This window comes from Rhinichthys klamathensis, unplaced genomic scaffold, assembly GCF_029890125.1.
Source record: "Rhinichthys klamathensis goyatoka isolate OS25496 unplaced genomic scaffold, OSU_Roscu_1.1 h1tg000176l_1, whole genome shotgun sequence".
NCBI lineage: Eukaryota > Metazoa > Chordata > Actinopteri > Cypriniformes > Leuciscidae > Rhinichthys > Rhinichthys klamathensis.
This window is the reverse complement of record NW_026606705.1, coordinates 923,695-940,000: the sequence shown is the minus strand read 5'-3', so window position 1 is coordinate 940,000 and position 16,306 is coordinate 923,695. Positions and strand designations below refer to the sequence as shown.

The 16,306-nt window shown below is 36.7% G+C and overlaps 2 protein-coding genes across 2 annotated transcripts in view; one reads left to right on the top strand and one right to left on the bottom strand.

The window, feature by feature from the left end:
- Positions 1–4,255, top strand: part of tmem79a (transmembrane protein 79a) — a 5,106-nt gene extending 851 nt beyond the window's left edge. The window contains exons 2-4 of the mRNA XM_056260228.1: positions 930–1,115; positions 1,743–1,965; positions 4,063–4,255. Coding sequence (XP_056116203.1) covers positions 930–1,115; positions 1,743–1,965; positions 4,063–4,255 — 602 coding nt within the window. The remainder of the gene's footprint in view (positions 1–929; positions 1,116–1,742; positions 1,966–4,062) is intronic.
- A 1,557-nt stretch (positions 4,256–5,812) lies between these two features.
- Positions 5,813–15,930, bottom strand: glmp (glycosylated lysosomal membrane protein). The gene is made up of 6 exons (XM_056260225.1): positions 15,752–15,930; positions 13,994–14,266; positions 12,251–12,445; positions 10,383–10,601; positions 7,541–7,806; positions 5,813–6,063 (listed from the first exon to the last, which is right to left on the bottom strand). The coding sequence occupies exons 1-6, from the start codon at positions 15,848–15,850 to the stop codon at positions 5,892–5,894; spliced, it is 1,224 nt and encodes a 407-aa protein (XP_056116200.1). The 5' UTR covers positions 15,851–15,930; the 3' UTR covers positions 5,813–5,891.
- Between the last annotated feature and the right edge of the window lie 376 nt (positions 15,931–16,306).

The following is a 16,306-nucleotide window of genomic DNA, read 5'->3' as shown; positions in this document are numbered from 1 at the left end:
CCATCCGCTTGTTAACACGCTCCACAGCGCCACCCAGTGCATTCAGTTAGAACTGCGAGTTAGTGTTGGGATTTATCACGGATTCACCGCAAAGCAACGTATTTTCAAATAATAGTAATTACTGATCTAATATTCAAAATTCGTGCACATCCCTAAACAAGTGTGTCTCCATCTGTCAGCGGGAGTGCTTTAGAGATCTTGTGAACCCCTGAACTTCAGCGGTATGGAGGACGCTTGTGGAAACAGGAGTGTGTAGAGTTACAGTAACTGGATGATGCGCAGTATGAACTGTATATTAGAGGATAGTATGAAGCGCTCACAGTTGCATGGCATTATTACGAGAGCAACATTCATTTATCGTTGTGGAAATAAATGCAGTCATTTCTAATTATTATAATACTTGGGTTAATTTACTGTATTGTATGGAAGCTTGTTTCCGCCACAGAATGAAAAAGGTAATTGCGAAGAATTTTTTTATCTCGCAATTCTGACTTTTTTTCTCTGAATCGCAATTTATAAAGTCGCATTTGCATGAGAAAAGATGTCAGTTGCGAGATGTAATTTTAGAGATAAATATATTTTTTAATATTATTGTTATTTCAATTAAACTGTATTTTTAATTTGAATAACAAAAATATTTTTTTCAAAAACATTTTTTATACATTGTATGATTTCAGTTATGATTTCAAGTAACTTTTTTTAATGCGTTTTTTTATATTATTATTTCAATTAACATTTATTTTTATTTCAAGTAACACATTTTTTTTTTTATGGTTTTAGTTTTAGCTAATGATAATAAGCCTGGGTCAAGTAGAGTGCATTGCATTGTGGGATACCGTATTGTATAATGCACACTAGCTCAACAGTTCTTCGGTGCTAAAGAGCTGATTTAAGTGCTTGTTTTAACATGATTTCTCTGTGTGTCTCAGACAGCAGTTGTGTGGAGGTTGTGCGGTTGTGTGTGTGTGTAACGGCTGCCGCGCTCATGTTCCCGTTACTAACGTGGGCCGGTTACAAGCTCCTCCCCTTCGACGCCCCTGCGCTCGACAGCACCCCCCTCAGGCTGCTCTACACACTGCGCTGTGCGTTCTTCGCCAGCGTGCCCATCGTGCTGGGTGAGCATCTATAAAACACACACATATATATACATACAGTCAAACCTAAATATATTCAGACTCCTTCAACATCTCTCACATCATCACAGTTTATCCGCTATAGTTTAGACAATGGTGATAAACATGAGCAGAACTCAGAGTTCTCAGATCAGTGGATATTTGACTGGTTTTGTCCGTCCTTCTGTTAGACTCTCACACATGAATTATGTTGAATATCTGTCAGCTGTTAAATTTAACTACACAATTAGATAATACCAGTTTAGCTCAACCAGTGACCAAGCAATGCTTCATGTTGTTCAGTGTGTGTGTAAAAAGAGCATTAGCAATTACAGAAAACACACTTCAGCAAAACATGATCAGCTCAAAGTGGAGGAATAACCAGCTCATTTTTGGTCCCAAATTGTTATTAATGTCACTGGTAGTCGCTGTATGAAGAATATTTGGGTGTAATATGTCACAGTTTACTTTATTTTGCTCTCCTCACTTACAGAAATGAACTATAGTGTCCTGCACACACTAGTATAGAAATATCCAAAATGATATCTGGTGTGTGAATAGTTTCTGGTTTGACTGTATATATATACACTACCATTAAAGCATTATTAATAAGCGTGGCCTGTGCTGCAGGTGTGCTGGTCCAGGGCCTGTCCCGGCTGCGGTTCGGGACGCTGAAGCCTCTGTTCGACGGGACGTGGGAGAATCGCGGGGTCGTCGTTCACGGACTCTTCGTTCGAGACTCGCTCCACCTCTCCCTGCTCTTCTTCCTCCAGCTCGCTGTCATGGCGACCTACGCCCAACCGGACCTGCTCAAACTGGTGCCGCTGCTCACCATCGTCTTCGTGTTCGGCAGGTGTGTGTGTGTGTGTGTGTGTCTGTGTGCTGGGGAGGTACTCTCAAGACTTTTAAATTTAACATTTACATTATTGGAATACTGTTACTTTTAAATTTGAAGTGTTACTTTTAAGAATTTTAAATGTAACATTTACATTTTTGCAATACACATTTACGTTTAAATTGGCAAAATGTTACTTTTAAATGTTCCATTTAAAATATTTTAATAATGTTACCTTTAAATTGGAAAAGTGTTACTTTTAAGATTTTTAAATGTAGCATTTCCATTGGAATACTGTTGTTTAAATAAATAAAAAATTTACTTTAAAATGTTACATTCACATCATTTGAACAGTTACATTTAAATTGAAAAATTTTGGTTTTAAGATTTTTTTGAAAAGTAACATTTACATTATTCCAATACTCTAAAATTACGTAAATAATTATGCGTTAACATTAAAATATTTGGGGAGGGGAAACATTTTCAACTGTATTTGTAAGTAATAGTAAATAAATCCTGTAAAAAAATGTTTTAAATGTTGCATGTTTCTTGGAAAACCTTAGTCCTATACTCTAAAATCACATTACTAATTTGTTACATGGTTTGGGGAAGGTAGAGATTTCCAACTAAGTAAATAAATTCAATAAAATGTTCTTATTTAACCCTCAGGTGCTCTCCGGTCATTTCTGACCGAAAAATTTTCTGTTTTGAAATTTTTTGAAAATCACAGCTTCATCGGAATGTTACGAAACTTGGTGACTTTTATGGCATTGGGTATATGAACACACAAAATAAATGAGGTCATGATCCGAGCAGGCTAAGTGGTCGTAAAAAAAATAGTCACACTTTTGCTCTTCTGTCAAACATGACCGACCATAGGAAATGAATGGGAAATTGACAAAAACACAAAAACTTTGAGAATTTGTGTGTGTACAATCTACAAATCGGCCACGATGCAGAAAAAGTGCTCAACAATGAAGGGGTGACACTCTAAAACATCAAGAGTGCAAAACAGACACACTCACCCACACACATACAAACACACTTGTTATACACATACACACCAGTGAATTGACCGACCATAGGAAATGAATGGGAAATTGACAAACACAAATTCTCTACAAATCGGCCACAATGCAGAAAAAAACCCCATCAATAGTGAAAAACATAACATAATTAAAAATTATAATTAATATATATATATATATATATAATAATTATTAAAATTGTTAAAAATTATTAAAATAATAATTCATATAATATTTAAAAATAATAAATTAATGTTTAAAAAAAATAACAATAATATAAATAATAATAAGCTGTGAAAAAGCATTACTGTTTTTTTTTTTTTTATTTTTTATTGAATTGTAATGTTACCTGTAACAGAATGCTTTCTCTGTATTCAGGTTTGACTGTAGTAATAATGCAAAAACGTGTACACTTCACATCAAATTTATTTAAAAAAAAATTATAAACCATGGCAAAAAATATTATTTGAGAATTAAAAAAAAAAACACACATTCAAATCCACATCTTAAAACTAAGTAATTTTGTCCAAAAAACTATTAGAGAATTCACAAGCCTCTCCATAGAGAGCTATACAGGCATCTAGTGGTTACACTATGAAACGACATGTTTTATTTTAATTTCTCTCAACAGATGGCGCTAATCTGACTTCAAAAATTGGATTTAAAAGGCCAGGTCTCTATATTAATCTGAAATACTGCAATAATTGAAGAAATATATTTATAAATTAGGAAGAAAAAAATTTGTAATGTTTTTTAATGGCAAAAATGGACCATAAATATTAATAAGTAACATCAAATTGTCTCAAAATACAAAATTAAAAAGAAAAAATATTATTGAACAAAAATAAATTGCATTGGTTTTACTGGGATGGAGAAAGTTTCATTTTTAGGTGTCCGGTCACTTCTGACCGGGAAGATAACAAGTGTGACTCCGAAACGAAGAGCACCTGAGGGTTAAAAAATGTGACCGGATATTACGTTTTATATTCAAAAAGTAATTTCAAAGAGTACGCAACGCATGTTACTTTATGACGCTCAGATTCGTTTCCGTGTGTTTGTTGCTCATTGAATGTGTTGTCGTCCTCAGGCTGATCTACTGGGTGTGTGTGGCGTTCGGCAGCAGTGTACGAGCTCTCGGACTCGCGCTCTCGTTCCTGCCGCTGCTCCTTCTTCTGGGAGCAAACCTGTATTTCATCGGCTCTGTGGGCGGACCGGAGGCGGTGTTTCACGTGGCTCCGCCCCCCACAGCCCCGCCCCCAAGACTACGATGGTGGGGGTGAACCAATCAGATGTTCAGCATTCAGAATATATAAAGATGGACGTGACTTCAGAATGATCACTGGAATTGTCCGTCCAGACGATTGAATAATGAAGGATGAAGACTGGGAGAATCCCTCGGGACAGATTCTCTCTTGCACTGACTGGGATGAAGAAACCGGTTTAACTGCTGAACCTGTGCTTGCTCTTTCAGGATTGACCTCAATAGTCGAGTGAATCTCACAAAGCCTGTCTGAAATCTAAGAAGAACAAATATTGTAACACGTCACTTAAAGACTTTATGAAGAATGCATTATAAAGTATTTTTAATGCATTACTTATGCCTTGTGTATGATCTGAGCTCATGAATAATTGTAACCACCGTTATAATACATATATATTCATTCTTACACCTTTATATAAAACAATTTCAGATGTAAGAAGGAATCTGCAAATATTATAATGCATTTTTACTTTGGTTACAATTATTTATAATGCATGATAACATACTTTATGAATAACTCTATAATGCATTATACATTAAGGCTTCAAGTAAAGCGTAACCAAGTATATTTTATATTTTGTTTATCAAGTGAAGGTTGTTTTATGATCATTATGATGTCTTGCATTTTTTCATGACAAACACATTACCCTCCAAATGTTCATTATTGTTTTAAAAATGTCTTTCTAATAACTAATGTAAAAAATAAATAACAGGGATATGTTTAATAGTCAAAATCTCCTAAAAAGCCCTCTTTTATAAAGCAGTGTAAGTTGTTATTTGTAACCCGGATATGTTGGATAATAGTGTTTTTGTTTTACAGAAAATTATTTTGATGTTTGATATTTCATAAATGCATCATGCTGTGATTATAACTGTTGATTTGTGCCATATTCCTCATGTTTACTAATGTTTGCCCTTGAATCTGATGTTTATGAATAAATGATGCACTAGATGTTTGATTGACAGGTGTATGAAACATCAAACACACAACTTCATCCAATCAGTGTTGAGGAGGAGGAGCTTATGTAGAGAGAAACAAACGGATGCAGTTTTAAATCCATATTTACATTTTTATTAGTAACTGTTGGTAACAAAAACAGAAAATTTCAGAGTGTTTTTAAATGTGGTGCAAATCAATGTTTACAAAATGCAAATGTGCCTCAAACCGGCAGCGTTCTCCTAAACACACCAGAAGAAGAGCAACACGAAACCACTGACGCCAGAATCCCTGAGAGCCTTTGGTCATTTATTTCTCTAAACATCTGCATATATTTTAGGATTAAAGAGAAATTAATGTTTTAAAATTGGGCAAATAACTGATTAGGCACGCAGGATTATTATTATTATTATTATTATTATTATTATTATTATGGGACACAGAACAAATAAGCATCATGTCTAAAAAAATGAACAAAATCAAATTATCACTCGATTTTTTTCCAGTTTTAAGTATAAAGGTGTAAAACATTCGTAATGTCTGAATCAAAAACACTTCTTCCAGAGGGAGTTTGTCTGCAAATGTTCAGGCAAATCCTCCTCCTCATCATCATCAGTGACGTGCATGTGATCATTCTGATCGTCCAATCAGGGGTCCGTGACCTCAGCACTGATTGGCAGGTGTGTGTGCATTGGGGCGGGGCTTGTACCCTGACGTCTCAGTTGATTGGCTCGTAGATTGAGGATCGTGTCATCCTCTTGCGGACACACACAAACACTCCGCCCACGACGATGATGGCCAGCGGAGTGCCGAGTCCAACGGCTATGATGATAATGATTAACGTGGAGAAGGAGTCAGCTGGAGGGTCGCCCATGCCCATTAACACAGTCCTGGAGGGAGTTCACACAAACACTGTTCACACACACACACACGCTCTCATTCTGACAATGCTGTGTTTAATATCAGGTACAGCTCATTTAATGTGTTTTAAAGCTGTTGGCTGCTGTTCAGAGTCTATAATTCACTCATTGGTAATTTGACACTTTCAGGACATTGATCTGTTTGAGTGGCTGAATCAACCAATCACGTGAGTTCGGGGGCGGGACTATCTGTTTGACTGACAAGGGGCGTGTTCAGGAAACCTACTTCACTTGTGAAACATTTAAACATGTATTTTACTCGTTTGGAAAAACTATACACACTTGCTAAAAAGGTTAAGCAATAATATAGTAATAATATGTGCTTTATAGTTGATCACAGATGCAATTAGTGTAAAACTAGTCTAAGATCACTCACGCGATAAGATAATCAATTTAACAATTTAATATTTATTTAATATGTAGTATTTTTATATCATCAAATATTTAAAAATATTTAAGAACAATTCACAAATATTTGTAATATTTCCCAAAAGATACTAATTGGCAAGTATGCGTGAAAAAAAGAAAAAGAAAAAAAGATGAATAAAAAAACAAAAAACAATTACAATCAATAAAATAACAATTTATATGAAGTATTTTTAATATTTTTGATTAAAATATTCAAAAACAAACCTAAAACCTTGTTTTTAAACTATTGTTTCAATATTTTATAATTTAATAACAGATAATAATCGGGAAGTATGGTAAAAAAAAGAAAAGTTTATTATAAACCAAAAATAAATAACAACAGAAAATTATAGTTAATTATAGTAATTGTATAATTAATTATTATATAATATTTTAATATTTACAATTTAAATATTTTATATATATTTTAAAGATTAATTTTGTAATATTTTAAATATTTTATTATTCCTTTAATAATACCAATCGACAAGTATGAGTAAAAAGGTAAATGAAGAAACCAATCGAAAATTATAATCAATAAAATAATAGAATATTTATTTAATACATAATATTTTTAATATCTTCAATTCAAATATAAAAAAAATCAAAAGCAATTAAATTTTTAAATATATTTATATTTATTAAATTTATATTTAATATTTAAATATTTAATTTAAAAAAATTACGTTATTTCCTAACAGATACTAATCAGCCAGTATACAGGTGAATAATTAAAAATACAGTTATCATTTTGATGAATATGGTTTACAGCTTATGAAAACCCCAAATATTAGAATATTAAGTGAAATCAATAAAAAAAAGGATTTTAAATACAGAAATGTCGGCCCTCCGAAAAGTATAATCATGCATATGTATACTGTATATATACTAATATTAGTTTCACCTTTTAATTTGAATTACTGAAATACATCAACATTTGCACGATATTCTAATTTTTGGAGTGTCACCTGTGTGTAAAGAGGTAAGTGATGGATCTAAAATGGCGTAGTGGTTGCACAGTGCAGCGGTGTGCTCTCACCAGCTGATGTATCGGGTGTCGCTGTAGAAGGCCGGGTCCTTATCGACCCCGAAGCTGATGTTGAGGCCGCGGGTCTGAGGCGGGCGGGAGAAGTAGGCCTGGACCAGCGCGGACGGAGGGACCCGGCTCACGGACACCAGAGGAGAGTGTCTGCAGGGCGTCGCGTCCTCGAACACCGGCGCCGGCTTACGGTACGCCACGGGCTTCCACTGGGAGAAACCCCACACACTGCTGGAGTTCGGCGGGAGCGACACCCAGTCAAACACCTGACAGGAGAACAGCACATAAACATCTGTCAATGGAATATTGCAGTGTATGCAATAATAAATGATTTATCAGTGCACATCATTATTGTGTTAAATTTATGTTCCTCTTGCAGCATCTCTTCTTTTCTCTGATGATGTGGGCGGGGCTTTAACCTGTCACTCACATGAGATCAGCCAATAGCAAACCACAACCATCCAATCAGTTCCTCACAGACACAATCAAGCCCCGCCCACATGTGTTCTTGTTCCAGAAGCGCTTCACTCGGATATACAGAACAATAGAGGAGAAAAGACAGCTTCATTTTGACTTAACTCTGTAAAGCCGGACATATGAAATATTATAATATATAGAAATTATGCTTTTTTGGCTCATATATAGTGAGAATATGGAGAAAAAAATCATAGGATACATTTTAGACTCAAACTGAACATACAAATATACATGTTGCTGCAGTTGCAGATATTTATATAGACAAAACGTGATGTAATTCTGTAATGTGAATGAGATCTTTATCACAGTATAGCAGATCCGTACATAAAATGCATATAAATATCAATATCTGCCAATAATATGTCTTAGTAAGATGATATTTAAATGCTTAGTTTTATGATCAAAGCTCTGTAGTTTTTAAAACAATGCAACACAATGATGATTTAGAGATGAATATAAACCTGATGATCATATTTGATACTAGTCTGGCTGAAATATTACATATTGACATATTACAATATTAAAGTTATTCTTGATAAAATCAGCTCAGATCTGACACACATGAAGCTCGAGCTGAAGGACGTTTGTATAATTATACTAAAAGACTTTTACTGGATAAAAGAGTCTGAACTGTCAATCAGAGACAGAAGGATGAGAGATTGAGTGAGACAGCAAATATTTCACCATTTACAGGCTTTGGATATTCATGCCTCACAAATGATACAGTAGGGTTTAATAATCTGAGGAAATGTCACATGACGCACGGGTGTATTTGTGGTAATAACAATACATTGTATGGGTCAAAATTATCGACTTTTCTTTTATGTTCCATGAAGATATATTGTAAATTTCCTTCCGTAAATATATAAAACATTTATTTTTGTGAGTGAATGCAGCAAAATCACGAACATAAATGCAAGGAGATTTTCTCAATGTTTAGATTTTTTTTGCACCTTCAGATTCCAGATGTTCAAATAGTTGCATCTCGGCCAAATATTGTATATCCTAACAAAACATACATCAATAGAAAGCTTATTTATTCAGCTTTCATGTGATGCATAAATCGAAATTTCAAAAAATGTACCCATGTAACTGGTTTTGTGGTCCAGGGTCACATGTATCATCGGTTCCCACAAGGGGGCGTCGGCGTCATATTTTGAAAAGTGTTGAACAGTGAGCATTAAAACAGCAGTCCGTAACTTTTTGTGGTCAGAATTGACGAAATTTATATAATGAGCGAGTACATCATGAATCCATTTTCCAAACCGTGTTTTTGTCTTATCCTGAGTCACTATGGTCCACCTATAGTCAGTGTTTATATCGGGAGTATATTACACTGGTTCGGGTCGCACCGCTGGAGTAGCAGTGACTGCGTGACTCGTCATAGATATAATGATGCAATCCTCACACTGATTGATAAAGCCTCACAAATAACATATAAGTATTAAGGTCCCAGACACCAGTCATTTTGTAATAGCCTGTATTCATTATTTCTTCCCTATATATATATTTTTGTTATTGCACTTCAAATAGGGCCAATTAATAGGCTACTCCTAGGTTTACGTTTTTAAATTGCAAACTGATGTTTTTGTTATAGTATTTTCAATATTATTTGTGCATAAACATATCTGGTTATAGTAATAAACATACCGTTTGGTTAAAAACAAAACATTTTATCATCCTTGCTGCAAGCTTACAAGAGCGACAATATCATTAAAGGGATAGTTCACTTTGAAATTAATGTTTGGTATGTTTTAGCTTACCTCAAGGGCATCCAAGATGTAGGTGTCTTTGTGTCCGCAGTAGTTTCAATTTTGATATTTTTAGGTCAAACCGTTCTTGACCTAATATCGTTTTTACCTCTTGTAACGCTCAGACCGAAGCGCCGGCGCCCTCAGATCACTTGGATGTGGCTGTGTTTACAAGAGGTAAAAACTAATATAAAAACTGTTCGTTTTCTCACACAAACCGCTCGTTTCGTGTCTTAGGCCATCAATGTGAACTTACATTTACGAGTCATTAAATCATGTTTAATTTGGACTTCTCTGTGCATGCTCTTTGAGGTGGTGACCATAGACCTGCATTATATGACTGACAGACAAGAACGGTTTGACCTAAAAATATCAATATTGAAACTACTGCGGACACAAAGACACCTACATCTTGGATGCCCTTGAGGTAAGCTAAAACATACCAAAAATGTATTTCAAAGTGAACTATCCCTTTAAATGTGAAGGGGGGCCCTAAAATATTTTCTTGGGAAAAAGGGGGTCTCAGACACAAAAAAGGTTAGGGACTGCTCACATATATGAAACAGTAGAGTTTAATAATCTGAGAAAATGTCCAGGTGTGTTGAAGTTTGTACCTTGAAGATGGAAGGAGTGTATTCATCATCTATGGAGCTGCGCACATCCACTCTCCCCTGGAAGCCGGCGTCCCCGACCGACTGAAACTCCAGAGCGAAGCGAGAGCGGTTCCCCCGCGGCGCCGCCCCGTCCAGCCACACGTGCAGCTGAGAAGAGTTGGAGTGATGCAGGAGACTCGGCCACGCTCCGTCCCGGCCCGCAGACTCGAACAGCGACAGCTGAGGAGAACACACACACACACACACACGTGTGAGAGACTGCAGTCGGCCTCCACAGATTACACCCCAGGATATGTGTGTGTGAATGAGCTCGTCCTCTAAATGCCTTAATCATCATAGACATGAAGGAGGGGGAGTTATATCGTTTCTTCACTATTTGGGTTTATCACATCATTTTTCGATTAATCGTTTTTTAAAATGTGGTCGATTCAAAATAGATTCTCAAAGGCCATGAATCGATTTTTTTTACATATTTATTTATCTATCACCCAGAAGCCAGTGTTAGTGTTCCTCCACTGTTCACAGGCCTGCATGTTACAGAGAATGCTGGGAGACTTTATGTGTGTTTTATCTTAAACATAATATAACCTGATCGTGTGTGATCAAGGCTTGCCACTGTTCACTCGTCCAATTTCTTCTAGCATCAATTTTTCATCTTGCATCAAAATCCTGTCTATTCATCGCATGCATTTGAAATATAGAGTTGGGTTCTGTTTTAACACACCCAAGTGTACCTGAAATAAAAAGAGTTTAATATGCAGGTTTGTGGCTCTTCATTTCTTTTTATTGAGACCTTGTGAATCGAATTGCATTGAGAGCATGTGAATCGAAATCGAATCGCACTGAGAGCTTGTGAATCGAAATCGAATCACATTGAGACCTTGTGAATCGAATCACATTGAGACCTTGTGAATCGAATCACATTGAGACCTTGTGAATCGAATAGTATTGAGAGCATGTGAATCGAAATCGATTCGAACTGAGAGCTTGTGAATCGAAATCGAATCACATTGAGACCTTGTGAATCGAATCACATTGAGACCTTGTGAATCGAATCACATTGAGACCTTGTGAATCGAATAGTATTGAGAGCATGTGAATCGAAATCAATTCGAACTGAGAGCTTGTGAATCGAAATCGAATCACATTGAGACCTTGTGAATCGAATCACATTGAGACCTTGTGAATCGAATCGCATTGAGACCTTGTGAATCGAATCCGCATCACATTGAGACCTTGTGAATCGAATCGCATTGAGACCTTGTGAATCGAATCCGCATCACATTGAGACCTTGTGAATCGAATCGCATTGAGACCTTGTGAATCGAATCGCATTGAGACCTTGTGAATCGAATCTGCATCACATTGAGACCTTGTGAATCGAATCGCATTGAGACCTTGTGAATCGAATCGCATTGAGACCTTGTGAATCGAATCCGCATCACATTGAGACCTTGTGAATCGAATCGCATTGAGAGCTTGTGAATCGAAATCGAACCACATTGAGAGCTTGTGAATCGAATCGCATTGAGAGCTTTTGAATAGAAATCAAATCACATTAAGAGTGGTGAACTGTGACAGGATAAAAGGTTTGAGATCTGGATGTTCTGGGTTCGTTCTGACACAGGTGAACCCAAGCTGTGCTTTGCCACTGCTATGCTGTAATAAACTTCATTTTTGAGATCTTCGACGTCCACATCATATTTCTTACACATGAATCATCTCCATATTCAATTCAATTCAATTCACTTTTATCTGTATAGCGCTTTTCACAACACACATCATTTCAAAGCAAGTGCATGAGTCCATATTACAATTTGGTGTAATATGAAAACAGTGTGTTATGTGTGTGCTGCAGTTCTGCTTACTCTCAGACAGAGCGAGCCGTTGACGAAGCTCTCGGTGTTCTCCCGGCCGCAGAGCGTGATCACATGATCCGAGTGGTTGGCGGTGGCGTTCAGGTCCGCCCAGATGAAGTTCTGGAGCTCGTACGGAGAGTAGAAACTGGACTCTGCTGTCGTCTGTGGGTCAGCGGTGTTGTTGACGTCATCGTACTCCCAGATCTGAGACACACACACACACACACACACTGTTCACTTCTTACCTTCATTCCCATGGTTTGCTAATGTTATTCATTTCCTTTCTCTTTATAATCCTTAAAAGCATGAATGTTTCGCCAGTCATTATTACATAATCAGGACTGGATATATATCTAACACAAATGGATCTCGACCTGTCGTGATAATATAAAACTCTCCTGATATTAGAGTCACACTTACAGGAGAATAAAATAAAGCATATTTTGTCCTTTTTGGAGCTTGTGAGTGTTCAGTTTGAGCGGATGTTTTATCCCATCATCATTTCATCAGTACATTCAGCCTCATATTCTCCATCTCACACATATTCTCACATCTTTAAAATCTATATTTTGACCGCTGACAGCTTCTTCACCAGACCCACCATCAGTGACACTCATGTGTGCTTGTGTTTGTGCTGTAAATCAATGAGCTTTTCAAGTGTTGCTGATGATTCCTCCTATTCTTTTGTTTTCTGCCTGCGGCAACTATGAGTGAAACACGTCATCAGTGTGTATCAGGCAATGCCATCGTGTGGAATAAAGGTGAATTGCTCTTATTTAGTCATTAAAGGTTCAACTATTGTTGAAAAAAAAAAAAAACACTGTAACGGTCGTTAACAAAAAATGAATGGCAAAACAGGTATTATTTTATAATTTTATTTTTTTCTTGTTAAATAGTTTATAATGAATTGATTGAGAAATACTAAGAAGGTTGATATCTAACTCTAAAAAATGAATGAGGAGGAGGAGGGTAGTGAATGACGTCCCGGGTCACTAAACACTCGAGGGTTATTTCGGTTATTTTAAAGGGTTAGTTCACAAAAAAATGTAAACTCTGTCAGTAATTACTCTCCCTCATGTTGTTCAACCTCGTAAGACTTTCGTTCATCTTCGGAACACAAATTAAGATATTTGTGATTAAATCTGAGAGCTGGATCACTCCTCCATAGGCTTCTAAGGGATTGAAACTTGCCGGCCCAGAAAAGTTATTAAAGACATCGTTAAAATAGTCCGAGTGACTACAGCGCCTCAACCTTAAGTTTATCAAGCGACGAGAATACTTTCTGTGCGCAAAAACCCCTAAAATAACGAATTGATTTTCCTCCGTGAGAAGCGCTGCGCTGTTACACTAGTGAACTCAGAAGAAGAAAATCAATAGTTTTTGAATAGTTGAATATTTGCTCAGCCCTATAGAAATGACCTTAACTAATGTATAGTTATCTGCATCTTAAGGTTGAGCCACTGTAGTCACTTGGACTATTTTAAACATTGTCTTTACTAACGTTCTGGGCCGGCAGATATCGATTACCTAGAAGCCTATGGAGGAGTGATGCAGCTCTCAGATTTAATCACAAATATCTTAATTTGTGTTCTGAAGATGAACGAAAGTCTTACAGGGAACAACATGAGGGAGAGTAATTACTGACAGAATATTCATTTTTGGGTGAACTATCCCTTTAAGAGTGTTCCTGTAGTGACCAGGAGCTAATGTCATAGGTGTAACCCCTGATGATGATGAAATGACCCGTCTCACCCTGGTGAACACTAGAGCGGAGCTGTAGGTCACGCTGCTCTCCGGCGCCACCGTCAGGCTGCCCGAGGAACTACGGTTGATGAACTCGGGCCAGTTGACCCGCACTGCGGACTCGGTGCTGTTCGTGTGGACCAGCAGCAGCGCTGGAGCTCCTCGGTTACACAGCAAGAAGTGCAGCGTGTCGTTGAGTCCCAGTCCTCGCGCGTGAACCAGAGCGACTCCCGGAGGAAGAGACGAGGGGGGATTCAGACCCGGGTTCAGCTCGACTGACACCTGAGGACACCAGAGAGAAGTGTGTGTTCATCATTAACTGATCACAAACCCTTTACCACAACTGGAGACGTGTCAGATTCAGTTTAGAGTGTGTGTTGAATATCGTTGTTGTGAATTCAGATGATTTACAGTCAAACCAAAAATTATTAAGACACCAGATATCATTTTTGATATTTCTTTACTAGTGTGTGCAGGACACTATAGTTCATTTCTGTAAGTGAGGAGAGCAGAATAAAGTAAACTGTGACATATTATACCCATAAACTCTTCATACAGAGACTACCAGTGACATTTATACACATTTCGGACAAATTAATAAACATTATTTTGAGCTGATGATGTTTTGCTGAAGTGTGTTTTCTGTAATTGCTAATGCTCTTTTTACACACACACTGAACAACATGAAGCATTGCTTGGTCACTGGTTGAGCTAAACTGGTATTATCTAATTGTGTAGTTAAATTTAACAGCTGACAGATATTCAACATAATTCATGTGTGAGAGTCTAACAGAAGGACGGACAACACCAGTCAAATATCCACTGATCTGAGAACTCTGAGTTCTGCTCATGTTTATTACCATTAGCTGAACTATAGCGAATAAACTGTGATGATGTGAGAAATGTAGAAGGAGTCTGAAATATATTTTGGTTTGACTGTATATCAGCAAGGTAAAGTTTTCAAACTGACTAACATAGAGGACATTTTGTTGAATCGCAAAACCTGACTTGTGATAGTGTTGGAATTATCAAACAGATCAGTAATGTTTTGCTTTATATATGCTAATATTTTCCTGCAAAATGTCCAGTTGTCAAAGTTACATAGTTACAATGTAACTGTATGACTTCAATCATGGCAAATTAAGAAATTACACTTTATCGCTTGTCAATTAAACATTTATATTAAACTGAAGTTATTTATAAATGGTCAAATGTCTCTAATGCTGTGACTGTAAATGCTTTGTATATTAGTTTAACCGAGTCACTGAAAAGAACCAGTTCAAATGAATGATTTGTCATCATTATTAATAATGTATATTAATATTGTAAATGTAGAATTATATTCACATAACACTAAATCAGTTGTACTTGGGTGTTTATGGGTTTCAAAGGTCTTATGAAACAGCACATAAATCATAATTCATTTATATAATACAGTTTCATGCAACTTATTATACTGAAATACTATCTAGTTCTGATCCAACCTTTCAAAAACACACAAAGAGGAACCTGAGAACCAGCTTTTTGTAAGAGATGAGCCTAAATATACAGAAAATGAACAATTATCAATAAAACTTGACACATGGCTTCAGCTGTAATAAACACCACGTTCAAAGACTAGATTCAAAAAACGAAACGTAAAAATAATATTTTTTCTATGAAGTGTCTATTCTGTAGGTGTTTGCAGCTTTCTAAAGGTTATTTGTTGTTGTACCGGTATGAAGTTTGTTTCATTGTTTTCGCTTGATCTCAATGATTTATTCTCACCTTTCGTCGAAATGTATCTCCATTTCCCAGAAACCCAAGCGCGGCACCGAACACAACAAACAGCACCGAACATATAAAGTTCACTTTAAACATCGACATGTTTTAAACTCTGAACACAAAAGCGGAATGAAGAACTGACATTTCTACTGGGTTGTTTTGGTTTCAGTCAATCATGTGACCCGCGGCGTGACGTGACGTCACCACGTCACATCTCACGTAAACTGATCTATATAGAATAAACGTCATGAGCTCAGCTATCCAGTCATTATATAGATCAGTGGTGAATCCCCAATCTCGTGATCATCCGGCAGTCACTTTTTTTTTACACGTGCAAAGTGAAATCTCGGTAAAATTACTAGATCTTGATTTCGGGGATCGAATTTTCTGGATATCTGGTTTCGGGTTGCCTTCATACTGAACTCCGGCCATTTTCATCGGTTTCCCTGAATTAAAACCCTGTGTTTTAGCGAAAATATCGGGGACTTCCGGAATTCTTGGGGACCATTAACAAACATGCCTACACGTTTTAACCCGTAAGTATGTCAATATCCAACA

Coding starts and splice junctions, on each gene's coding strand:
- glmp (XM_056260225.1), bottom strand. CDS start 15,850: ATGTCGATGTTTAAAGTGAACTTTATATGTTCGGTGCTGTTTGTTGTG. Junction 14,267..15,751: donor GAGATACATTTCGACGAAAG/GTGAGAATAAAT, acceptor TGGTGTCCTCAG/GTGTCAGTCGAGCTGAACCC. Junction 10,602..12,250: donor ACGGCTCGCTCTGTCTGAGA/GTAAGCAGAACT, acceptor TGTTCTCCTCAG/CTGTCGCTGTTCGAGTCTGC.